Source organism: Pongo abelii, chromosome 7 (genome assembly GCF_028885655.2).
Source record: "Pongo abelii isolate AG06213 chromosome 7, NHGRI_mPonAbe1-v2.0_pri, whole genome shotgun sequence".
Lineage (NCBI taxonomy): Eukaryota > Metazoa > Chordata > Mammalia > Primates > Hominidae > Pongo > Pongo abelii.
Window position 1 is genome coordinate 32828723 of NC_071992.2, and position 27748 is coordinate 32856470.

Sequence of the window (27748 nt, forward strand, 5' to 3'; positions counted from 1 at the left end):
AAATACCCAAGAGGCACTTTATAAAGAAAAGAGGTTTAATTGGCTCACGGTCCTGCAGGTTGTACAGGAAGCATGGCAGCATCTGCTTCTGGGGAGTCCTCAGGAAACTTACAATCATGGCAGAAGGTGAACGGGCAGCAGGCACGTACGACGTGGCCAGAGCGGAGGAAGAGAGAGAGTGGGGGGCAGTGCTACACACTTTTAAACAATCAGATCTCGTGAGAACTCTATCATGAGAACAGCACCAAAGGGATGGTGCTAAACGATTCATGAAAGACCCACCCCCACGATCCAATCATCTCCCACCAGGACCTACCTCCAACACTGGGGATTACAATTCAACATGAGATTCGGGTGAGGACACAGATCCAAATCATGTCAGATATTATGCAAATACAAGTACATGCAGTAATATTTTTTAAAATACAAGTTCTAAAGCAAATACAAGTATAGGCAGTAATATTTTTTATCTTTTTATGTAAATGATACCATACTAAATATGGAGGGGAAAGTATTGAAGTTCTTCTGTGATCAGAATTGCAATTTGGGAGAAAATGCACTGTTTGGTACTGAATATAATCAGATAAAAGACCAAAGTGTGTGTATTTGTCGTAGATAAGATCCTTGGGGAAAAGGTTCTGTGTGTCTGAGTCATGTGTGTGGATTGTTCTAGCCACTTGGTCTTGTAGTGCCTCTTCCTTGGTTGATGCTCTCTGGTGGATAACACGTCTTGACTACTCCAGTCTTTCCATCTACAAACCTCTTCCCCAGATTTTCTTTTTCCCAGTGTTCTAGTCCTTCTCCTTTCAAGGTCTTGACCAAACAACCAAACCATTTGCCACTGTCCATGAGTCTGAATAGTCTTAGCTTGGGCCATTTTTCTTTTGCACAAAGTGGATGACCCCAGGTGCACCAACAGAAGCTCTCTCCATTGGGAGGATCTCCCTTCTCTATTTTTCACTTGTACCCACATATTGAGCCGAATCATCCATGAACCAAGCCCTGTCTTTTTCCTTCTCTGTGAACTGTTCACAAGGGCCCTGTTATGTAGTCACACGTGTGAGCTGAGGGAAAGGTGCTGGTGCAATAGTGGTGAATGACATGGGGGCTGGGGCACCTGCTCGTATAGCTTATTTTTTCTTTTTGCCCTTCGCATGTGCTTGATCCTGAATGTGTAGCTTCCATCTTAGAATGGAATACTGCTGAATGCACCTGACCTTATAACTTTGTGGGTGTGACAGATCCAGTTTGTGATGGGTAGTTCTGGACACATGGTCAATTCCTGTCCCACAGCTAAACATTTCCTCTCTACCAGGACCTAATAGCATACCAGGAGCTGCTTTTCAGATGGTTTATAGTTACCTGCTACCAACAGCATGATTTGGCCTAGAACCCTAGGGATCTGCATTGTGATTCTTATGTTGGAATAAAATCCATATGGCATCTTTGCCTACAGCAGATTTCTCTAATAGCATGGGATTAGCTGGGTCAAATGGCAAAGTGATAGATCTGTACTGCAGGCTGGATCTGCTGCAGAACCCTTTACTACTCTGGGCCTTACTCAAAGCAGGAAGCTTCCTTGTTATTTGGTAAAAAAAAAAAAAATAGGCCAGAGCTGTATTTCTGAGTGTAGAATATGATACCTCCAGAACTTGAAGATCCCTTCTAGGTGTTTTGGTTCCCTGCTACTGGTGGAAAGTGTGACATACATTAATGTGTCCTTCAATTTTGTGGGGATATCCCATCATGCCTTAGACTATTGACCCTGAATATCTTTGCTGATGTAGTAGGCCCTTGAAACTTTGCTGGGTTTTTTTCTGTATTGTCTGGAATGTGTGTCTTACTGAAGCTTCCAACACACTTGCCACTTTTTGTTTATCTGGGCCAACCAACATACTGTCATCAATCCAGTGGACCAAGGTGATATTCTAAAGAATGGCCAGAGAATTCAGCTCCCTTTGGGCCATATTTTGACATAGCCCTGTGCCAGGACAGTAAACATAGTCTCAAGTGAATGTAAATTTTCGAATCTGTGTTTCCGAGACAGAAAAGAAGGCATTTGATAGTTCAATGGCCACATACCATGTACCAGAAGCAGTGTTAATCTGCTCCAACAAAGATACCACATCTGACACAGCGGGTACAATTTGGGCTACTATAGTAGAGTTTGAGGTAGTCCACTGTCATGTTCCAAGATCCAATTTTTTGTAGGAGCTAGATTGAAGAAGTAAGTGGTTGTTTGATGTGAACCACTAATCCTTGCATCCTTTAGGTCTCTTAAGAATAGAATTAATCTCTGACATTCCTGCCTGGATATGATACTGTTTTTTAACTTACTATCATTCCAAGGTAGTAGGGGGACACTTCTAGTTCCCATTTTGTTAAATTTTACCCCAAATCAAGTAACAAATGTAGAGTATTCTGCCAACTATTAAGTATGTCTAGTCCAATAATTCATGCATACATACACACATACTCACATGTTCGCAAGACACAAGAATAAATCAATTGTATACAAAATATATAAATATCAATTATATTTTATAGGATAGAAATGAACAATAAGAAAAATTATAAAAACAACATGAGTGATAGTAAAATAAAAATTGTGAATATTTAGGAACATACCTGGAAAAAGATGTGCAATATGTGTACATTTAAAACTACAGCTCATGAGATAAAAAGAAGAGCTAAATACATGGAGATGTATATAACGCTCATGGGTCAAAAGACTCAATATTGTTAAAATCTCAATTCTCCCCAAATTGATATATAGATTGAATGCAATCCCTTCAAAAATTCCATCAGGCTTTATTTTAGACACTGGGAAACTGACTCTCAAATTCATTTGGAAATGTAAAAGACCTGGAATAGCCAAAATGACGTTACAAAGAATAAGAAAGTTGAGAGACTAATGCTTCCGATTTCAAGACATATTTATCAGGACAATGGAGTGTTGGCACCTAGATATATAAATATATCAATGGAATAGAATAGAAAGTCCAGAAATAGAGCCATGCATATATGGACAACAGATTTTCAACAAAGATGCAAGGGTAAATCAATGGAAATGAGCAGTCTTTGCAACAAATTGTGTTAGAATTACTTGATATTCTTTTGCAACAAAATGAACTTTGATCTATATCCTAAACCATGTGCTAAAACTGTTTACACAATGTGTCATAGACCTAAACATGTTGTATACAATTATAAAATTTATAGAAGGAAACATTGGAGAAAATCTTTGTGACGTTGGGTTAGGCATAGAGATTTTAGCTATGGAACCAAAAGCACAGTTCACAAAAGAAACAATCGATAAGGTGAGCTTTATCAAAATGAAATCAAATTCAAATGTTCTTTGAAAGCCATTGCTAAAAAAAAATGAAAAGGCAAGCCATAGAGTGGGAGAAAATGTTTGCAAATCCTATATAAGAACTTGTTTAAAGAACTCTTAAAATGCAAACAAGGTGATCAAAAAATGGGCAAACCAAAAATGGACAAAGATTTGACACTCGGCCAAAGAAGATATACTGATAGTAAATAAGCATATGAAAAGATCCACAACATCCCTAGTCATTAGGGAAACGTCAGTTAAAACCACAAGAGATGCCTCAACATCTTATCTGAATGGTGAAAATTTAAAAAGCCGACCATACCAAGTATTGGCGGGGATGTTGAAGGATTACTGGTGGGAATGTAAAGTGGAACAAGCACTTTGGAAAATAGTTCGACAGTTTCTTAAAAAGTTAAACATATACTTACCATGTGATCCAGTCATTCTATTCCTAGGTGTTTACTAAAGAGAAGTGAAAGCAAATATACATAACAGTACTTGAATGCAACTTTTTATAGGTGCTTTATTTTTAATAGCCAGAGACCGAATTAAGCCAAATGTTCATCAATAAATGAATAAATGAACACATTCAGCATCCATATAAATTCAGCATATCCATATCCATGGGATAATATAAAGAAATGAACTATTGACACACACAACAATATGGCTGAATCTCAAAATAAATATGCTGAGTAAAAGAAACCAGATTAAAAAATAGTACATATTGTATGAGTCAATTTAAAACTCTAGAAAATGCAAAGTTATCTGTGTTGATGAAAAGTAAGTCAGTGGTTGCCTGGTGATAGGATCAGAATGGGTGTCAGAGAGGGAAGGAAACTTTTTTTTTTTTTTGAGACGGAGTCTCGCTCTTTTGCTCCGGCTGGAATGCAGTGGCGTGATCTCGGCTTACTGCAACTTCCACCTCCCAGGTTCAAGCGATTCTCCTGCCTCAGCCTCCCAAGTAGCTGGGTTGGGGTTTCACCATGTTGGTTGGCCAGGATGGTCTGGATCTCTTGACCTCATGATCCGCCTGCCTCGGCCTCCCAAAGTGCTGGGATTACAGGCTTGAGCCACTGCGCCCGGCCAGGGAAGGAAAGTTTTTTGGATAATGAATATATTTTTTATTACTATTATTTTTCAAATTCTCCTAGATCCTGAGGATATGCTTATTCTTTTGATTGTGGTGAAGGTTTCATGGTTGTATACATAATCAGCACTTACCCAATTGTACATTTGAAATATGCACAGTGGTTTGTATGTCATTTATGCTGCAATAAAATAATTAAAACATGCATCTTTTATGACCAAGACACTTCACTTAAGATATGTGTAAAATGTGTTTAATATAGCCTTGGTTGACACTGTAAGAATCTGTGAACAATGCAATGCCCATTATTAGGGGATTATTTAAATAAATGTTGATGCCTTCACACAATGGAATTATAAAATACTAAAAAGAATTTTACTCATGTCTACACACAGAAAGATACTCAAGATATTTTAAATATAAGAAATAGACCGAGTGTGGTGGCTTATGCCTATAATCCCAGCACTTTGGGAGGTCAAGGTGGGCGGACTGCTTAAGCCCAGGAGTTCAAGATCAGGATGGGCAATATGGTGAAACCCTGTTTCTACAAGAGAAAAAAAAAATTAGCTGTGCATGGTGGCATGTGCTGGTAGTTCCGGCTACTCAGGAGGCTGAGGTGGGAGGATTGTTTGAGCCCCAGAGGTCAAGGTTGCAGTGATCTGTGATCATGCCACTGCACTTCAGCCAATGTGAAAGAGTGAGACCCTGTCTCAAAATAAATAAATAATTTGCTTGCTGCTGGAGATATACAATGGTACAGCCACTGTAGACAACAGTTTGACAGTTATTCCAAAAATTAAACACAGAGTTACCATATGACACAGAAATTCCACTCCTCGGTATCATATATACCCAGGAGAATTGAAAATACATGTTCATGTAAAAACTTGTAAATGAATGCTCATAGCAGCATTATTCATAATAGTCAAAAAATGGAAACAACCCAAATGTCCATCTGATAAATGGATAAACAAAAAGTGCTATATCCATATGATGGAATATTATTCATAAAAAGGAGTAAAAAGGAATGAAGTACTGGTATATCCTACAGCATGGGTTAACCTGAAAGAAGCCAGACATAGAAAGCCACATATTGTATGATTCCGTTCATATGTAATGTCCAGAATGGGGAACCCCTAGAGACAGTAGATTAGTGGCTGACAGAGGCTGAGTGAGAGGAAGAATTGGGACTGATTGCTAATAGATATGGCATTTCTTTTTGCAAGGATGAAAATATTCTAGGTGATATGTTGATGGTTACACAAAACAGTGAATATAATAAAACAACAAAATGCATACTTTCAAATAGTGAATTTTATGTTATATGAAGTACATATCAATTTCTTTTTATTACTAATCCTCATTTCAGTAGAGTTTTAAAATATCCTAAAGGGTAATAAATATTAATCCATCCACAGAATTTCTTTTGCTTTTTAAAATATATTCTGATTCGCCCATGTAAAATAATGCACACTTATGAAAGAAAGTCTGAACTCCTACGGTGACCTTCACAAGTCCAAGCCAATTCCTAAAACAGGCAATGGTAAAAATACTGAATGATGTTGTACCACATACAGACTGACAAAAATGCAAAAGACTGTGTGAGGAATATCCACATGTTTCTGAGGGTCATTTCCGTGGAAACAGCTTCCTTATGGCCCTTGGAAGGTGGAAAAGCTCCTGTTTCATAAAATTGTGATAAGAGGTCCTCTTTTTCAATAAACCGTAGATAGATCCCATTGGTAAGGTCATCAGTCTCCAGAGATACATCTTTAACTGGAAAGATCTTGTAACGTACATGTGTGACTGTTGGTTTCCTGAACCCAAGGATTCCGGTTTGAATATTGATAGGTTCAGCTTTAGGATAAGCTATTGTTGTATCTACTATCCACTGGAGGCCTTTTGATTTGCTAATTCTTTAGCATCTCCTCCTGCTGGACTTCCATTTCCCTGTTGTGCTACAAGTGCATTCAGAATAATTTTTGTTGCCCCAGACCTTTACAGAGTAACATGTGTAAGAAATGGCAAGTTATTTTGCTCTGCAAATGCCTGACTTGTTTCTCACCTCTTCCTGAGGAAGCCCCTTTCTGGAAACGAAATAATCCATTTTCAATCTCTGCTCCTGTAATTACTTTCTAAGTGCTTCTTGAGAAGCAGCAGCTGTTGGTCATGATAAGTTAGATCTTCCCTGTCTTATAAAAAAGTCTCCCTGAACTAGAGAAACAATTCCAAAGTTTGTGTATTAAAAATATGATCCATCAACCACATCATCTGAGCAGCACCCAGTCCTTTGTCCTGGAGGCACATCATCAGTGTGCACACATCTGCTGTAGCCTGATGATTCACCAACATCACTGCTTCATCTTTTGAAATTGCTTTAATATCTTTTCTCCATTCTTTTTTTTTTTTTTTTTTTTTTTTTTTGAGACAGAGTCTAGCTCTTTCACCCAGGCTGGAGTGTAGTGGTGCGATCTCCGCTCACTGCAATTTCAACCTCCCAGGTTCAAGTGATTCTCCTGCCTCAGCCTCCCAAGTAGCTGGGATTGCAGGTACATGCCACCATGCCCAGCTAATGTTGTGTGTATATATATATATGTATTTTTTTGAGATGGAGTTTCACTATTTTTGCCCAGGCTGGAGTGCAATGGCATGATCTTGGCTCACTGCAACCTCTGTCCCCTGGGTTCAAGCGATTCTCTTGCCTCAGCCTCCTGAGTAGCCAGGATTACAGGCACCCGCCACCACACCTGGCTAATCAATTTTTTAAAGTATTATTTTTAAAAAGCTGTGAAGAGCGAAAGTTGTATGTTAAGAAAAGTAATTTGGATATAGTATAATTGGGTATAGTAAAACATAATTTTACTTAAAAATTAAGGCCCTGTGTGGTGGCTCATGCCCGTAATCCCAGTACTTTGGGAGGCCAAGGTGGGTGGATCACTTGAGGCCATGAGTTTGAGACAAGCCTGGCCAACATGCCAAAAACCCATCTCTACTAAAAAAAAAAAAAAAGAAAAGAAAAATTAGCTGGGTGTGGTGACACATGCCTACAATCCCAGCTACTCGGGAGGCTGAGGCAGAAGAATCACTTGAACGTGGGAGGTGGAGGTTGCAGTGAGCCAAAATTGCACCACTGCACTCCAGCCTGGGTGACAGAGCAAGACTCTGTCTCAAAATGTATATATATTCCAAATTAATTGATATACATACACATATATGCTTGGTCATACAAAAAGATTTTTAAAATTATATTCACATGTTAATATATGTACATAATTAATTTGGAGGACTATTCATTGAACTGTGGAAAACGAATAGTAGAGTTTTGCTATTAAATATGTCATATCAAAATCATTTTAAAATCATCTTTTAAGTGAAAATCATTTTATACTTACTATTTGTACAAACTTAGCTTTTTGTATATTGAAAGAAATGGTTTTCATTCAATAGATAAGATATACATGTGAGATATTTGTATGTTAAAATAGTTTGGGTTTTTTTGGTTCTTTTTGAAACAGAGTCTCGCTCTGTTGCCCAGGTTGGAGTGCAGTGGTGCGATCACGGCTCACGGCAGCCTTGACCACTGGGAACTCAAGCAATCCTCTAACCTCAGCCTCCTGAGTAGCTGGGACCACAGGCATGTGCCACCACACCCAGCTAATTTATTTATTTATTTTTTTGTAGAGACAGGGTTTTGCTATGTTGCCCAGGCTGGTCTTGAACAGCTGGGCTCAAGGGATCCTCCCACCTCAGCTTCCCAAAATAGTCTCTGAAGTTTTAAAGTATTTGATTTTTTTTTGCAATAGAAAATCGACAATTGAGCTTAAGAGTATTCACTAATACTTTAATATTACTTTTAAGTTTATTACTTATGGTCAGTTCAGATTCTAATCAGGGTGATTCTTTTGAGTATAGGAATACAAATTATCTCCCTCTCAAACTGAGCAAAATAAGCCTGACCATTTCATTAATGCCCGAGATTCGCTTTGTGATCTCAAATGCCTCCATGCAATGGCATGGCAGCCCTGGGAGTGTGTCTCTCTGATCTCCTACTTCAGGGAGGGTAAGTAACTAAAGGCACAAACTGCTGTGTTCTGACTTCCATTCCTGTGTTAAGGCCGGGGCTCCGCTTCCCCTGCACTGTTCCCATTGACTGCTCATGGCAGGATACTAAGGCAGGCCCATTTCTGAAGACACAGGACTCCTCTAAAAAGCACCTTTGGCTTGAGTATTCCCTGTTAGCCTTGCTGAATCTTCCTTATTGCAATGCTGCAAACTAAGCTCTTTGTTCTCTCCTTTATAGGGGTGGGATCATAATGGAGTCTGATGTCTCACCCAGCCTCCTCCAGCTCTCCAATTTCCCTCACCAGCATTTGACCCAGTACATCTCTTACGTGTCTAATCCTATCTTGGCTTTGGCTTCTCAGATGTCCTGTGCTACCAAAAGTAGTATCAAGAATGATCCAAGAAAACAGGTGGTAAGATTGTGATTTGGAATTGACCTACTAACCCTCCAGTGGGCAAAGAGGATATTAACTTGGTTGATACGTGGGGTGTGGATAGTCGGTAGCATAAGGTGATGAGTCAAAGGTGAAAGATTTCATCGATGGTGACCTGGGAAGATGTCCTGGTGGGGAGGAAAGATGTTGCAGGTGTGATGATTGAAGGATTTGAAACTTATGGAGAGAAAAATAGCCTCAAAGATAGCAGAATTGTTGGCTGTTTACTGCTAAGTTGTATTGCTGCTAGCTGAGGGATAATGAGAGCAGTTAAGCAAGCAGTAAATGGCTAAGTGTGGGAGGCAAGAGGCTTTTTGGCATCTTACAAGAAGGCCCTTACCTTCTGAAGTGTGGGAGAGCAGACACAGTGGAACAGGTGAAAATCAAATAGTTAGAACTGCAGAGATCCCTAGATGTTTGAATATTCAGTGAAGAATAGGTTGCCAGCAGTGGGGGCTGGGGGTTTCAGGGAACACCTGGGACTCTGGAAAAACTTGGGACCCTGAAAACCGGGATGAGGGTATGTAGATGGAGGCCCTTGAATATATTGTCTAGGCAGACTGCCACCTTCTTTCCCAATCCTTTGGGCTTGCACAAGTGCCCCATCCTTTCTGGTAAGAGCTAGTGCTTCTATTGTGTAAGAAGATGCTGCAGAGGCCCCTCCTTCACAAGGCAACACAAGTTTCCCAGTAGGTGCCCTCATCTCTCCTGCCTGATAACTAAGGTTCAGTCCCAGCATAACATGGGTGGGTACATGCTGGGGACGATTAAGTAAAAAGGAGACTATGCACCAGATGAGCCATAAGAATGAGCCGGTGGGAGCCAGAGGAGGGCACCTTGGCCTGTACTTTGAGAGTGCTTGATCAAAGGGCTTGGAATGGAAGTTTCTCAGAAACTGAGATCTAACACCTTGGCCAGGACCCCAGGGAACAGGGCAAACTCACTGTGAGGGTGGTTCTTAGAAGTCTGGGAAGAGTGATGACCAATGCACAGTGAAGGGGAAAATTCTGAGTTGCCTTTAGCAGGAAAGACTTCTGCAACAGGTCCAGGCTGCAGTGCAAGCAACACTGCTCATTGGTCCATAGGATCAGAGGAAGGGATAAAGAGGCTGAGGGAAGTGGGGGCTTGAGAATGAACCCTAGGAACATTCAGGCTCCTGCCACTTCAGTGACATTATTTAGGAGGTCTATTAGGGCATGCCAGGACATCTTCTCCAAAGTAAAAAAAAAAAAAAAAAACAAAAAAAACAGAAGCGGGCACCTCTTACATCCCTACTCCATACAGGAAGCTGAGCATCCTGGCAAACCTCTTTGGGTTCAGGAGAGACAACATATTCCACAGATAAGAATACTGCTCTGCCACATATACTTTTGGCTTTGAGTAGGTCTCAGAGCAGGAAAGGGCACTGCAGCAGGTGAAATGGCCTTAGTTCTTAGTCTGCATGACTGAGCATATCCAAGCCTTCGGAAAGTCAGTGTAGGGAAAAGAAGCAGTGGGAAAAGACAGAGTTTGTATCAAACCCCAGGGAGAGAATCACCTTCTAGCCCCTGGGATTCTGGAAGAAGATCATGCCAACCACTGCAGAGAACTACACACCTTTTGAGAAGTTGTTATTACATGCCTGTAATCCCCGCACGTTGGAAGGTCAAGGTGGGAAGATCGCTTGAGGCAGGAGTTTGAGACCAGCCTGGGTGATACAGAGAGACCCTGTCTCCATTAAAAAAAAAATTAGCTAGGCATGGTGGTGCGTGCCTGTAGTCCCAGCTACTCAGGAGGCTGAGGTGGGAGGATTCCTCGAGCCCAGGAGGTCGAGGCTGCCATAAGCTATGATCGCATAGGCAGTCCAAACCGCCTTATTCCTTTCACCTTCAATAGATGCATCAGCACCCTCTCCCATCTCACATGTATGGCCATGTGGAAATTCTCATAGGACCAGCTGAAGGAGGAAGGAAAAGACTGAACTTGGTTTATAGATGAGGTTTATAGATGAGGTGGGTCTGTCTGTAGATGCAAACTGAAAATTGGTGAGGTGGCTTTGAAAGACAGTGGAGAGGGAGAATCTTCCCAATGGGAAGCAGTGCACCTGGTCATCTACTTTGCAAGGAAGAAGTGGCCTGGGTAAGCATATTTACAGTTCCTGAGCAGTGATCGATGGTCTGGCTATCTGGCCAGAAGCCTGGGAGGAAAAGGACTGGAAGATAGGATCTAAGAGGCCTGGGGTAGAGGCTTGTGGGTGCACATATGGGAGCAGGCACAGACTGTGAAAACTTTTTTTTGTTTTTTTGAGATGGAGTCTTACTCTGTAACCCAGCCTGGAGTGCAGTGGTGCAATCTTGATTCACTGCCTCCCGGATTCAAGCAATTCTCCTGCCTCAGCCTCCTGAGTAGCTGGGATTACAGACATGCGCCACCACGCCTGGCTAGTTTTTTGTTGTTGTATTCTTAGTAGAGATGGGGTTTTACCATGTTGCCCAGGCTGGTCTCCAACTCCCAGCCTCAAGTGATCCGCCCACCTCGGCCTCCCAAAGTGCCAGGATTACAGCCATGAGCCACCACACGCAGCCCAGACTGTGAAGAGTTTTGTATCACATGTTAATGTCCACCAGAAGCCATCCATCATGGGAGAGGCACTGAACAACCAAGTTGACAAAGTGACTCGGACAGTTGACCTGAATCAGACTGCCATTGGCCACCTCGGAATCGGCAGGATGGGCACATCAATAGAGTGGCCATGGCAGCAGAGACAGAGGCATCCAACTAAGGGACCACTTCACAGCAAAGGAGGTGGATGGTGTAGGTAGAACATGAAAACCACACCATCCAAAAACTAGCATCACAGAATGCAGAAATAGCCCGTGAGTCAATTATGCTCCCGGTAGAAGGAAATTTGAGAGATGCATTTTCATGGCCACCACAGATTCCTATGGGCACTGAACAGCTCTAAGTCCCCACCTAACTGGCCCACAGATCCAGCTGTGGTGCTCTGAAATCTATCGTCACATTTGCCCTGCAGGTGGGCTCCTCCTAGGCTGCTCCCAGCCAATAACTGAGTGTGACAGGGATACTAAGCAGGCTGAACCCGCAAGATGCTGGCCTCTTCTGAAGAGTGACTTTGGCTCAAGGACTCCCCCTAGGCCTGGCTGAAACTTGCTTATAATTGCGCTGCAGTCTAAGAAGTAACTTCCTTTCTACCTCCCTCCTCTTTCCTCCTCTCTTCTTCACAGTGGGCAGACTTGCATCTGAGTCTGATGTCTCCTCCACCAGCTCCTTCTCCATTTTCCCTCACTGGCATTTCCTTTAATAAATCTCTTGCACATCTAATTCCATCTTCGAATCTGCTTCTTGGAGGACCCAGACTAACACAGATGGCATGTATATGTGCTGGTGGGTGTCTAAGGTAGAAAGGCAACTATGTCAATCTTGCATGCTAAGTGTAGTCAACTGGGAGCAGCTGCCAGGAGAGTGCTGAGTTGAGAAAGACTCTAGAGCTGTATCTGGCCATTTGAAATAAATACTATGGCCCATTTTTTTTTTTAAGACAGGGTCTTGCTCTGTTGCCCAGGCTGGAGTGCAGTAGCATGTTCACAGCCCACTGAAGCCTCGACCTCCTGGGCTCAAGCGATCCTCCAGCCTCAGTGTCCTGAGTAACTGGGACTACAGGTGCATGCCACCAAGCCCAGCTAATTTTTGTATTTTTTCTAGAGATGGGGTTTCACCACGTTGCCTAGGCTGGTCTCTAACTCCTGGGCTCAAGCAATCTGCCTGCCTCGGCCTCCTAAAATGCTGGGATTACAGGTGTGAGCTGCTCCCAGTTGCTATCGTTTATTGGCAAGGTCTACCATGAGGATTAAAGGAGGAACATCTTGATCTTTCATTAGTCACTTCTGCTGAATTTGGATGTTCCCTAAATCTCTATTAAGAAGGGTCGTGGTCAGAGAGCTACTGTATGTAAAACTTTTGTTAACGATGAATGATATTTATAATAAGAGTGAATGATTAATGATACTTAATGATTAATAATAATGATTATAAAAAATAATAGCTCAGGCACAGTGGCTTATGCCTGTAATCCTAGCACTTTGGGAGGCCAAGGCAGGAGGATTGCCTGAGGCCAGGAGTTTGAGGCTGCAGTGAGCCATGATGACGTCACTGCACTCCAGCCGGGAGATAGACCAAGACTCCATTTCTCAAAAACAAACAAGCAAAATAATAACAATGATTATACATTAATGTAATGATATGATTATGTAATATGATTAATGATAATGCTTAATGATGAATGATATTTATAAAACAGTATTCTATCACTGAAAATCCTAAAGTGATACTAAATGCAAGATAATATGTGGCTTAATCACATAAGCAATAATTTTCACACTGAAAGATGGTGGGTCACATGGAATCTAGAAAAAAACATTTAAAGCATAAGGATTTGTTAGTGGTTTCCATCTCTGACTTGGGGTGACTGTGCTCTGAGCCAATATGCTGATGTGGTTATTCCTGTTTCTTGGCAGGTCTGTATCATGAAACCCATCATAACATGATGCCATTCATGAATATTAGTCATTTCCCTTTACCTGATTTTATGCTTGCCAATCAATGTTCTGACATTAAGCAGGTTTTAGAAGTAGATTTTCCAGCTGGGTGCAGTGGTTCAATGCCTGTAATCCCAGTACTTTGGAAGGATTGCTCAAGCCCAGGACTTTAAGACCAGGTTGGGCAATATAGGGAAATGCTGTCTCTACAAAAAATAAAAAATTAGCCAGGCATAGTGGCACGTGCCTGTGGTCCCAGCTACTTGGGAGGTTTAGGTGGGAGGATTGCTTGAGCCTGGGAGGTTGAGTGAGCTGTGATCCTGCCATTGCACTGCAGCCTGAGCGACAAAGTCGGACGCTGTCTCAAAAAAAAAAAGAAAGAAAAGGCAGATTTTCCTACTGGAAAGAGAATGTGCTGACCAGTTGATATAGGTATTCTAGTCAGTCTAGCATTTGATTTCTTTCCTTTAAAAAAAAAGTCCTTTATAAATTATAAAATAATACAAGCTTATCACGAAATAATATTCAAAAAGTATAAAAGCAAACTTCAAAGTTCACTTCTCATGCACAGCTTCTTTCCAAGCCACTCTCTGGGTGTACCACTTTATTTTTTGTTGTAAGTTAATTGGTTTCTCCATTGAATATCTGATATTCAAGATGTTTTCTTTATGACCTTGTTTAAAAGGAATCTCTTGTGAATTCACTCAGAATGAACTAACAAAACTGAGTTTCTTTTTTTCTTTTTCTTTTTTACTTCTTCCTTCATCAAAGTCTTCTTAGCTAAAAAATACCCTGAACTTCCAAATACACAAAACTGAGGGCCAGCCTTTTCATTCAGTCCTTTTGATCTTCACGTGCCAGTGTTTTGTTAAGTCTTTTATGATGGGAAATTTGCTTCGCGAAAAGTGTAAGAGGAGAACAATTTGGCATAATATGTGTAGTGCTGAGTTCACTGAATTTCATGATTTATTCAGTCCTATGAACTACCACTCCCTTATTTTGTGTGTATTGTATTACTTTTTAGTTATTTTCCGAAAGTCTTTTCACCTCCCTTGAATCCCTGCCAAGGATAAAGTAGGAGGTAAGAAAAATAACTTTAGTCCTAGTGCAAGTCAGTATGCACCTACTTCAACAGTTTTTTTAAAAGATCGCATGAAGACAAATCTGAAATTATGTAGACTGCAGATTGGCTTATTATTATTATTGGCCATTTTCAAACTCAAAACAATTTCTGATGAGAAAAATTACTTCCCTAATACAAGTACTGTTATGCTTTTAGTGTACATGGAATTTATTATGAAAGATTTTCCTTACTGGAAAGAGAACATTTGGGTCTGTTTTTGAAAATGCTTTCCCATAAGGATTTAGGGAAAACACCTTCAGCATAAGGTCTCTAAGGGAAAATTACTGTTTTAGGAACAGAAAAGACAACTTACCAAAATAATGCTAATAATGCTATAAAAATGGATATAAGTACGTAATTTAAAAAATGGTTTCACTTAGAGAGGGACTACATTATCTTTATAGAGGAACAAAACTTACAAAGTATATTCATGTTATTTAAGGCTGATAAGTTTTTAAAAAAATTTCGCTACTACCGACGAAAGCTGATAAGCATTTTTCAGGATAATCTTTTTGATGGGACAATGATGAAAATTAATACAGAAATCTGGTTGACTGTGGGTGTAAAATTAGAGATATTTTCATGTAGATTAAACAGATTTTTCTTCCAAAAGAAAATGTGCAATTAATTTGTAGCACATTTATTATTTACCAGTTTTCATAAAATGGAATACAGTTAAGGTAGTTACAAAAATATATTGTAGAAATATCTTTGGTGAGAGGCTGTGATTTAGTAAATATTGCATTTATTTCAGATAGTCACAGAAGCAAGCTTAGGGTTCACACTGGCACTATTCTCTAAACTTCACTTTCTGATGTTAGAAGTTAGACACAATTTAATAGCTATTTCAGGCAAAAATTACTGGGCCTGAAACTCCTTATATAATAAAGAACCATAGTAGTATGGGAATATCATTTCAGTCATCATACCTGCTAGATTCTTAGACTGATAGGTTTGATCATCTTCTATTTAAGGTCAATGATTGTTGCTCAAGGGGTGTTAATACATTTGTTTCGATTTTTTCTTTTCAAATTTTAACATTACCTTGAGTTAGGCAAAGTACCAAGGTCGGAATGCAAATTACCATAGTGCCTTTATATTGAATTTATCTCTGGCTTGGGAGAAACAGCCCTCTGCCCTCATGAAGATATTAGCAGGTTCACTTGGCCTTCTGTTGTGATTTAATATAGATGCAGAAGCTAAAAATCCAATAAAACCATTGCCATGAGTTTATCTATTATGACATTCTGGCATACGATGTCAGTTTGTCCTGGAAAATTCAAAATTAATTTTTTGTCCCTATTTTCATACATGAGAAGTGGAACTTTTAATATCAGCATATAGAAATGGCCTTTTCAATGTCATTTGAGTTGCAATAAAGGTTTTGAAGGCATACTTGCTTTCATGCAAGTGTTATCTCCTGGCTCAACCAGGTGATAAAACCTTATTAATAAATTACAATAAAGGCACTGTAATAGACTGGATTGGCACATTTTTGATCTTCTCAACTTACTTATTTCCAGTTCTGATAGGTCTAGTTTCTATAGATCCTACCTAAACGTGATTTTGGAAGCCAGACAAATTGCACTGAAATTTATAAAGACACCACGAATTTGGGGGCACAAATGATATAATGAAATAAACACAAAATCAACTTTTGGGGCCCAATAGAGCTGAGATGCTTTCCATAAAATAATTAAGAATCCAAACTAATCACACATATAAACAAGTTTATTAGATTGTCAGTGATACTTTGAGACAAATTCAAGTTATTTTATTTTACTTCATATAAACAGAGGAAGGGAGGAAAGTTCTAAACTTCAAGCTTTGTTCAGCATGTGTGCAGTTAGCATCCACAAAAGCACCATTGGCTATGGGAGAATTAGCACCACCGAATTTTAGGACCTAACTGTTAACATGCATCACTGAACGACTTGGAACATAAAAACCGAAGTAATACGTGGTATGGTCTATTATAAACAATACAAGGCAATTTATGATTTGTTCTCATACAGTACAATACAATCACAATAAATGAGAACCTTTTAAGAACAATACGGGACAAAAACCACCTTGCACCCTGTTAACACTAAAGCAGTTACAGATTTAAAAAAATGTTTCTGGTAAGAGGCAGTGGGGTGAAATTATCCCTCCCCCCTCAATTTTTAAATTCAGAGTTATATAGTTACATGATCTCTTAAGAAAGTATTTTCAAATCTATACGTCTCTCTACCTCAAGGCTGACAAATGGTGGTTTGAAAACGAAAAGCTTGATGAATTAAAAAAAACAAAACTCAAAAACTGGATAGAGACGAAAGGTACTTCAATGTGGTGGAAATTATTCAACATAAGATCAGTTTGGAAATGATGCCAGTGGTGTTGATACTTGTCTTCCCTTCCGTGGAGGAATGTCAAGTACTGAGGCCTTGCATTCATGATGAACTTCAGTTCATTTCTTTCACCGAATGCCTTTATTCTGAGGTGTAACATAAGAGATTTATTCCTTATTCCTCAACTGTTTTTGTAGTATCATGGGGCTGTTCCTTATGCTTGATTTGACAACAGTGAAAAAGGTTGATATTCTCTCTGGATTTGGGGTAATTTGTGAGCTAAAGAAAAAATATTAATTTGAATTTAGCAAACATGAAGTTTTCAAGGGAGTTCCACTATTTTCACAGTACAAACCCATAATTAAACTCGTTGAAAACCTTTCTGTTAGAAAGCATGTAACAAACCCTCAATTTTTAGTTGTGTGTAGGCCAATTTTGGCATATTTGAAGCTACTGCATAAGAAATGTGTAATAAGGATTGATAGATACAGGTATATTCAGATCTCAGTGCATTGATGCCAAGGAAAATATAACTTTACTCACCAAGAGAAGAATATACCTTGAAGCATCTATGCAGACACATGAATCAATCATGTATCTGCCCACCTTCTAATTCTGGAATAGTGATAACAGGGTCATTTAGGAAAAAGTACTCAATTACAGTACGGCAGCAATTTTATGTTGTATATATTTAACAGCAAAACATTTTTGAAAATAGAAATCAGTACTATATGGTAAGTTTACAATTCACCATTTCTATATTTGTAATACATGCGTTAATTGGTTTTCCAAGTTTAAAAAAATCCCACTAGGACCAACATCTTTCAGAACAACAATCTGACATTAAACAAAACTTCCTAAGGAAAATATTTAGCATCACAGAGAGTTGAGAAACATCTGTTACTCAGCATCACAAAATACTCAATAGGTCTACATTGAAGATTGTTCATGCCATGACATTAACACACCTTTGGGTTAATAGATCTTATTTTTAAAAGAAAACAAAGAACCAAACCAAACAACTGACATGGAATTTGTGTTTGGTCTCCCCTTCACAAAGATAGACCTCTGATAAACTTGACTCCTTTCTGTATCATGTAATGATCAGACTGTCTATGAAACTGCATGTACATTTAGTAAAACATTTAAAATTAGAGATGGAAAAATGGCCACCACAGAGAATGACTTAAAGATAAGCAAACTTACAGAAAAATATGTTTTTGTAAAAGTGTACTGCCCCTCAAGCAAAAAAGAAAGTGGAGTTTGTCCACTTTGAAATAATTTTCTGTTGAAAAAATTTCTTGGATAAAAGCCTATCCTTATGAATGTCAGAAAGATGTTAAGGTTTAACTTGAGAGGGTTGAACCCTTTTGAAAAAATTATCCTGTGCTTTTTCTGCTGAACTAAATTCCTTGTATAAATCAAGTACTAATTTTCTGAAGAGGAAACAGCTATACACAGCAGCACACCCATGTTGATGATTTAAATTTGATAGTTCACCAGGCATGGCTGACTTGAGCAAAAACAAACAAACAAACAGATGTTTTAATGTTTTAGAATTACACCAAAAATCTCAACTAAAACAAAATTGAATTATAATGGACTGGCTTAATAATTATGATTGCCTTTACATTTGATCAACATTTCAAGACAAGGTAGTACCATTTAAAAGTGAGATTTAAAAATAAAAACTGTCCAAAAATTGTTCAATGAAAAAGTCTTCAAATTTTACAACATTTTAAAATCTCAAATTATTGTAGACTAACTTAGACTAACAGTCTTGTTATCACATATACTTTTGTTATTCTTGAGTTTTATTTCTGTATTGTTCATTGGTTATATTGGTAACAATTTTTCTGTTAAGTTACAATAGTTTGAATTAACACATTATACCATAAGAGGCTTTAGAAAAACATGTAACTAGGATAAATTTATAAAAGGATAAAGAATAATTTAAGGGATTTTTGACATATTCTATACAGACAAATAGCTAGTTCAAGGTAATAAAGTGCCTTCTTTTCCAGGTAATTAATTTATCATTAAAATATTTTAAGGCTTTATAAGAAACTCAATGCTATCAGAAGTTTGATAGCATATGGAGTTATGTTATTAATTAGCATTCTTTTGTAGTTCTTATTTCATGTAATCTTCAATCCATCAGGTATTAATATATTTTAATAATTAGCAGCTTAAAATTATAAACTTGAATTGTCGATTCTGAACTCATTTTGTGGGGAAAGCGGAGGATATGTAATTTCTAAATGCTGTGATAGATTCATGTTGCTTCTGAACAATATAGTTTATGGCGTAATATACAGCAGCCAATGCCCCTCAGAAAATTCAACAGAATATTTAATCCCATGGCAAACAGGGCCATCATTTTATCCATTCATTCATATATCCTGCTATCTTTACATTTAAAATGATCATGCAGGCCTAAACAAAAAGGGCCAGAGAAAACCTAAGGTAAATTTTTCAGGTGCAGGCACAATGAATATCTTTTATTGCAACAGTTTATGCATAATCTATATTGGTGCCAACACCTAAAGTTAAGCATTTATATTTATTTTTATTTTGCTTCTACTACCCATGGGTGCATGACAGTAAAATACTGGTAACCTAACAGAATGTATGTGTATGGGTATATATATATATAAAATAGCATACATATGTGATACTCATAATAATACAGAATTCTGATGCTTCCAAGTCTTGTCATTTCTCTTTAGGGGATATGGGTGTGTTTTAAGCACTTCTGTGTACTTAGTTGTCTTGGCAGCTCCAGAGTTTAGATAAATTATGACTATATGGACATCAACTACTCAATTATTTATGACCAATGAAAACTAATTAAAAAGTTTGAATATTCTTTTTCAGGAATTCAGTTATTTTTATCAGAAAATTACTAAAATCAGGCACAAGATTAAGTGGTCATGATACCTAAAATATTCTTCTGGTTACCACTGGATTAATTTAAAATGGTTCTTAATTTAAAGGTTTTGAAGTTAGGGTAGAGGAGGAAAGCTAAAACTCATTGCAAAGAACGGTTTAAGTTAAACATTCTGTGTAATTAGAAAAACAGGAATTACCAGTAGGAAAAAAGTGCTAGTCTTAAAATCGGGTTTGGTTTTGACTCTAAAGCCTAGTAAGAATAATTACTGGGAATTAGAAAAAAATAAAGTGGCATCAACCTTTATAATTGCACATTCCTTTACCAAAGTGCCACAAGTTGACAAATATTTTTCTAAAATGCACAATGCTACTTTTCAAAATCTAAATACATATACAGTTTTACCTTTTTCATACTGGTATAGTACAGATTCATACATTTAGCACAAATATAACCAAGAAGATGATACTTTCTAGAAGCAGTATAGTCTTTGTTTTTTGTTTTAAACAACTGTTAAGAGACTTTGTGATTATGAGGATTCAAATCCAAGTACTGTATAGTCAAAGCATTACCATAAAACCTGAAAACATCATGACAGTTTGTTTAGGCGAATTTTAGTAATACTCTTCCATGCAATGTACATAAGTCATATGTGTTCTCCTTTAAAATAAAAAAAACCACACTGGTTTAATTACCCTGTTTTTATCTATTTGTCTATATATACATCTTGTCTCCAATCACTGAAATGACAATATGTGTAACAATCAAGTTTTGAAAACAGTATTAAACACTGAGGTTTCTAGCCTTAACTCGTCATTCCTATAAAGTCCAGCCAAAATGTCTGATGCATGGGTTATTAATTTTCATGCTTCTATTTCTTTACTCTAAATAGAAACACTAAATGGAAATTTTCAGAGATAATATAATGACAAAAGGACAGTAGAGAACAAAGCACCAACATGTGGAACAAATAAAATAATATGCAACTCTGTGGAGGTTCTCCATCAAATTTGGCAAATCAGGGATGACAATAAAAAATGAAGATCTCTTACTCATGTAATAATCATGTTGATATATATTTGCAAATAAATGGAATGCACAGAAAGTTAAATTTTGAATATTTTTGTTGTTTCTGAGTGTGATAAAACCAGAGTTGCCTCATTATAAACTAAGATTCTCCCCCACCTCAAAATTCTATTGTTCAGAGGAGAGAGAGAATGTAAGATTATGATTCTTTGTGACAGATGACCTGGGCTCTGCTACGCCACAGGCTAAACTCTGCGGTGTAGTGCCCCATTTAATTAGGGTGAAAGCTGGTAAGAACATAAAAGTACTAAAGTTAAAATTAGGATTAGTTCATAGTCAAAGAACATTAAATAACTGTCTAAATGGGTCCCTTCCTTGAGCATCTGAATCTCAGGTATAAGAATGACTACACAGAAGCATCTTAAAGACATGGCCCATTCTATAAATTCATCTTTTGAGGGTGTATAACAGGATATAAATTGGCATCCTCAACTTCTGAGAGAATTAACAAACTTTAAAAACATAACTAAAATCAGAAAAGATCAGGCATAATAAATCACTGATAACTCCCCCAAACCCAACATACTGGCAAGTTAATCACAGGATATTCATCTTATTTAACAAACCTTCCTACAGTTTCTGAGTATTAAAATATAATCTGTTGTTTGTGAATAATAGTCTTAGATAGTTTCAGCATTTAAATATTGGGGAAATACTTCCAATAAACATTGAAATACAGAAATTATTAATAGAAGCTGCAGATTTACAGAAACTTCATAGTATGTGTGATATTCCAACTATATTTAGCTCACATAATACCCAAAACAATACAACATTCCACAATTTATCTTGTTAATACATACAGGTATTTTCTTGACTTTGTAAAAGCTAGGCAATTGTATTTACCTAAAATAGCTTTTCCCTGGTAATGGTCCTATAGTGTTGACATAAATACTGAACATACCTATGAGAATCATTTCTACCCTATAATTTAATATTGTTTTCTTTTATTCAGTTGCTTTGTAGCCCTTTTCATTTCCAAAATGCTTCACAACTAATTATAACAGTTATTTCTCACCATATCCCAATGAGCAAGGCAAAGTTAATGCATTGCTTGTGCAGTGGTTTGGGTGCACAGGTTTATAAAGATGTCATGTAGCTTCTCTGCTCTCTGGGCAGTTATCTAGCATTGTCCATGTTGTGAGTACCTATACTGCATGCTCTTTGGGGCCAAAGACTGGATCTTGTTGTCTGCTATATCATCCAGACACTGAGAAATGGTTAGCTCATACCACAGGCAAAATAAATATCTATTGATTTAATGAATGAATGAGAAATGAGACTGAGAAAACAGAAAAAAGAACTTCACTATAACACTCTCCTACCCCTAACCCCCACAAAAAGCTGTGCTGGTCCACTTTTGCTTCACCCATACAATAGGGTAGGTAGTATTACTTGTCTTAAAGAATACGGTAGTATTACTCACTCTTGAAATGGTACTCTTGAATCGGGTAGTATTACTCACTCCTGAATCGCTATGGCAAAACCCATATGATATGTTTTCCAGAGAACCAGTGACACAAATGACTATTACTACAACTACTTCTAAAACTCTGAATTACTCATCTTTACCTTTGCCAAACATTTAAATTAAAAGTTGTGCATCTGGTAGACTATTCTTTTCTTAAGCTAATTCAGGCATAATGATCAAGGAAATAATCCTCATAGCTGCGATCATTAACATGAATATGGAGACTATCAGAGGGAATGAAAAGGCAGTTATACATATACACAAAGGGGATCTGGGGACTACTAGTTCTTCATTGTTTTGGAAATTAGGGCAGGAAAGCTAAGACCTGTAAAAAGATAATAATTATATTGAACTATTGAATACTGAGAGGTAAGATTTGATGATGTTGAAAGTCTCTTCTAGCTCTAAAATTCTATATTATGCTAACTGGTTCTTCCTCTGATAAGATGGGAATCCGTACAGTATTCAAAATATATTTTCTTTTTTTTTTTTTTTTTTTAAAAAAAGGATAGTTAAATCCAAAAAGTTTGATGTTTTGGAACTCTTGAACAACTGTATTAAACATTTTCTTTAAACCACCATTACTCCTTCTTTTGTAATGATACCATGTAAAATATTTTACTTTATTTTTATTTTTCTTGAGACAGGGTCTCTCTCTGAAGCCCAGGCTGGGGTGCAATGGCATGATCTCAGCTCACTGCAACCTCTGCCTCCCGGGTTCAAGTGATTCTCCCGGCTCAGCCTCCCAAGTAGCTGGGATTACAGGCACCCACCACCACGCCTGGCTAATTTTTGTATTTTTCGTAGAGACGGTGTTTCACCACGTTGGCTAGGCTGGTCTTGAACTCTTGACCTCAGGTGATCCACTTGCCTGGGCCTCCCAAAGTGCTAGGATTACAGGCGTGAGCCACCGCGCCCGGCCGAGATCTCTTTTACCTTTCTAACATTAAATGGATAGCAGTGTTCATATTCAAGTGGGAACAAAGACCATATCCTCATTTTTTCATCTGGAACAAACATTATCGGCAGTTTAATTAAAACTAGTTACTACAACCAAAACGATAATGAACCGTTTAGAGACTTCAATTCATACTTTTGAGCGATTGCTCAAAAGCACTTGTCAATCTTGAGAAGATATATCCTTGAGGCTTAGTATGACAGCACTGTGAGTTGCCCTTCTGGGTTAAATTATACCAACAAGATTCTCTTGGTAATTCAAATGTAACTGCTTTTGTATGAGAAATGACTTAGGCCAAATTCTACATTAAAGTAGGTCATGTTAAAGGGGGATTCATTTCAGTATTTTTGGAATTATCAGAAGGAAATATGAAGATGGTAAAACAACTTATGAACCTGAAGAAAAAAGTAAGTATGATAGGGGAAAAGGAAAGCACGTGTATTTCAGTGGTAGGTGAAAGAAATGAGAAAAGCAAATGAGAAATATTTCAAGAACGGGAATAATCTGAAACTTTATCAGTGTTCTCTCAGTAATCAGGCTATATTTCTTATTTCTTTTGGGTACCATTATTTTTTTTTTCCCACTGAAGTGATATAAGCATTATAGTACTACATGGCTACTTTTTTTCTGGCTGAATAATTGTATAAATATAGAAAACTGGCCAGGCACGGTGCCTCACACCTATCATCCCAGCACTTTGGGAGGCCACAGTGGGCAGATCACTTGACATCAGGAGTTTGAGACCAGCCTGGCCAACATGGCAAAACCCCATCTCTACTAAAAATACAAAAATTAGCTGGGCGTGGTGGTGCCCACTTGTAATCCCAGCTACTTGGGAGGCTGAGGCAAAAGAATCGCTTGAACCTGGGAAGTGGAGGTTGCAATGAACCGAGATCGCCCCACTGCACTCCAGCCTGGGTGACAGAGCAAGACTCCATCTCAAAACAAAAACAAAAACAAAAACCAAAACAAAACAAAAAACCATACTAACTTTTTGTAAAAGTAAGAAAGTGGCTGTTGGTATGTGACAATGTTTTGGGATCTCTTTGTGCTCCTGCAGCTCCTTATTTCAGTCTTGAAGGTGAAGATGGTAAGAATGGGGGTGGACTAGCCAAAGGCCAGCTCAACCCTCTCCTTTATTATGTCAAAATTCAGCCACCTTTTTGGTAACTATAGAATTTTCTTGAAAAAGACAATAAGCAGAAAGTAAAATTTCACCCTTTAGATTTGTTGGTACACAATTTACTATGGCTCCCCAGAATCACAGTATAATCTTTGCTTAAATTTACTGCCACTCCCCAGAATCTCAATGAATCTTTGCATAACATGGCAAACAATTTAATTAGGACTTTCAAAAGAAGAAAAATGCAATCTGGATGCTGCTCTTACTGTATCTACTCTTGTTTCATTTATATAATATTTGCTTGGAATTACAGATCAAAATGAGTTTCTAATAATAAAACTGAGTTCATCAGGTCTATATTACATAATTTTAAGAGGGCATAAAAGCTCCTGAAGCATCATCATATTGATAAACAAGTAAAGCATTCTTTCCAGCACGTTTTGATAATGGAGATACTACAAGAAAAATATCCTTGGCTGGGCACAGTGGCTCACGCAGGTAATCCCAGCATTTTGGAAGCCCGAGGTGGGTGGATCACTTGAGGTCAGGAGTTCGAGACCAGCCTGGCTAACACGGTGAAACCCCATCTCTACTAAAAATACAGAAATTAGCTGGGCATGGTGGCAGGTGCCAGCTACTAGGGAGGCTGAGACAAGAGAATTGCTTGAACCGGGGAGGCAGAGGTTGCAGTTACAGTGAGCCAAGATTGTGCCACTGCACTCCAGACTGGGCAACAGAGCAAGACTCTGTCTAAAAAAAAAAAAAAGAATATCCTTAAATGGGATTATTTTTCAAACTAGTTTCTGAAGTCAAAGCAGAACTATAAAGCGATGGAAACAGTAATAGTTTTACAGCTATTACAATTGCTGATGTGAACTCAGGTTCTGTTTTTAGTAATTTAGAGTCTTCCAAAAGAGTAGCTCTTGATGCATATAACGCTAATTAAGGTGGGAGAGTTGTTCAGATGTTAGAAGTACTGTCACTTAATATTAATATAAGAGGGTATTTTCTCCCCCTGCATTCTTACTACAGGTTTGCTGCCATGATTTTAATAGTAGTTATGTGTCAATCAAGATATTCAGTGACGATCTGCTTATTTCTTGCCTGTTTTAAAAAAGTATCATCAGGCAATAAAAGAAACACTCTACTGACAGACTCAAAAACATGGACAATCTCAAAATTATTATGTTGAGTGAAATAAGCCAAACAGAGAAAAATACACACAGACCAGGTACAGTGGCTCATACCCATAATCCTAGCATTTTGGGAGGCCGAGATGGGCAGATCACCTGAGCTCAGGAGTTTGAGACCAGCCTGGGCAACGTGGTGAAACCCCATCTCTACAAAAAATACAAAAGTTAGCTGGGCGTGGCGGCATGTGCCTGTAGTCCCAGCTACTTGGGAGGCTGAGGCATGAGAATTGCTGAAATCTGGGAGGTGGAGGTTGCAGCGAGCTGAGATTGTGCCACTGCACTCCAGCCTGGGTGACAGGGTGAGATCCTGTCACCAAAACAAAAAGAAAAGAAAAGAAAAATACATGCAATTAACAGGGGATTCCAGAATACACAAAACTAATCTGTGGTGATAGACATCTGATGAGTGGTTGCTTTTGGAAGTCAGGGTCAGCGGAGTGTTGACTGGGGAGGGGTACATGGGAACTTTCTGGGGTGACAGAAATGTGTCTTCATATTCATCAAATCTGACTGAATGACATGCTAAGATCTGAGCATTTTATTAAATTATATCTTAATAAAGATCTTAAAATGCATTGTAATGAAACACAACATTCCTTCTAAAGCATCAGAAGTTGCTTAGCATTTTTCTTTCTTCTTTTTTCTTTTTTTTTTTTTTCATTTCAAAACTTCTCCCTTCAAATCACCACACAGAGAACAACATGCCCTGGAAAGGGATTCATGACTAATTCTCTATGGAGGACACGGGTTTTATATCAGGGGCTACTAGTGGAGCAACAGGATACCACCAGTAGAGAAAGGAGACTGACGCACTTAAAACTTACAGGTGTGAAGGAAACAAGATTTTACCTTATGCCTCTTGGTGCACAAACAAGTGTATACCTGGTCTATCACACTTCAAAATCATGTCGAATGCCAGTGTCTGGGAGCCTAACTTATGACTACCTTACCACTTCAAATCTAAGGGGCCACTCGTTCATCAGCTTTAAAGAGGTTACATTCAGAGTCAAATAGCCAATGAATTCCCAGTTTCCTACAGAAATAACTTTATTACACAACCTGACAATTCTAAAAATAAATAAGTGAGAAAATTCTATTGGTTTTGAGAAGAAAACAGTAATGACCTCGACAGAATTTATCCACGTCATGCCAAATTCATCTACAAAATTAAAACTGTCATCAGAAGGCTGGGTGTGGTGGCTCAAGGCTGTAATCCCAGCACTTTGAGAAGGCGAGGAGGGTGGATCTCAAGGTCAGGAGATCGAGACCAGCCATGGCCAATATGGTGAAACCCCATCTCTACTAAAAATACAAAAATTAGCCAGGCGTGGTGGTGGGTGCCTGTGGTCCCAGCTACTCGGGAGACTGAGGCAGGAGAATAGCTCCATCTCAAAACAAAAACAAAAACACCCTATCATCAGAAGTCAGACAATTATTTATCTAATTTACTTCTTCTTGTAATTCCAAGTGAAACCCACCAAAGGCTTTTGCTGTCCCAAATCCACCTATAACATACAAAGACATCTAAAATATGTAATTTTACTATTCATTATCATCTCCACCTTAGGTTAGAGGGGAAAAACAAAAATAGTGAGCAATTTCCCTAGTACAATGCTGGGCCTATGGGAGGAACTCAATACATATTTGTTCACTGAATAAACGAATGTTCTCATTCCCCTTGAATTGCCATTTCGTACCTCACACAGTGTCTTCTAACTCAACATTACACATTCAATATGGTTAAAAAGGAAAAGCATAGGCACATACTTAGGTTTTTTAAAAAATCTCTGAAACTCCCAAGCCACACATTATATTGCTACTGCTATTATGCTATTAACATAAAAATTGCATAAATATATCTTGACCCAATTGTAAAAATGATAAATTGATACAAGACAACAGATTCTTAGCTATCAAATATTCCTTTTAAAAACTCAATTAGTGACACTGAAGGACATTATTTGCCTCTCTAGAGTGAACAATAAAAAGTTTTGGGATCAACAAAAAGGACAGTCATGTGCTGTTTCATGTAAACATTTCTGAGGACGAGAGGAATCATTAGTATTAAAGGAAAATAGAGTTCTAAGAGCTAGATGATAGAAAAAATATAGTTCAAATA

At 38.2% G+C, this 27748-nt stretch overlaps 1 protein-coding gene and 1 pseudogene across 1 annotated transcript in view; both read right to left on the reverse strand.

The window, feature by feature from the left end:
* Positions 1-5845: 5845 nt before the first annotated feature.
* Positions 5846-12212, reverse strand: LOC100440585 (acyl-CoA:lysophosphatidylglycerol acyltransferase 1-like; annotated as a pseudogene).
* A 1780-nt stretch (positions 12213-13992) lies between these two features.
* Positions 13993-27748, reverse strand: part of PURG (purine rich element binding protein G) — a 40407-nt gene continuing 26651 nt past the window's right edge. Inside the window, exon 3 of the mRNA XM_024251327.3 lies at positions 13993-17187. Within this exon, the coding sequence (XP_024107095.1) occupies positions 17083-17187 (105 nt within the window). The 3' untranslated portion in view covers positions 13993-17082. The remainder of the gene's footprint in view (positions 17188-27748) is intronic.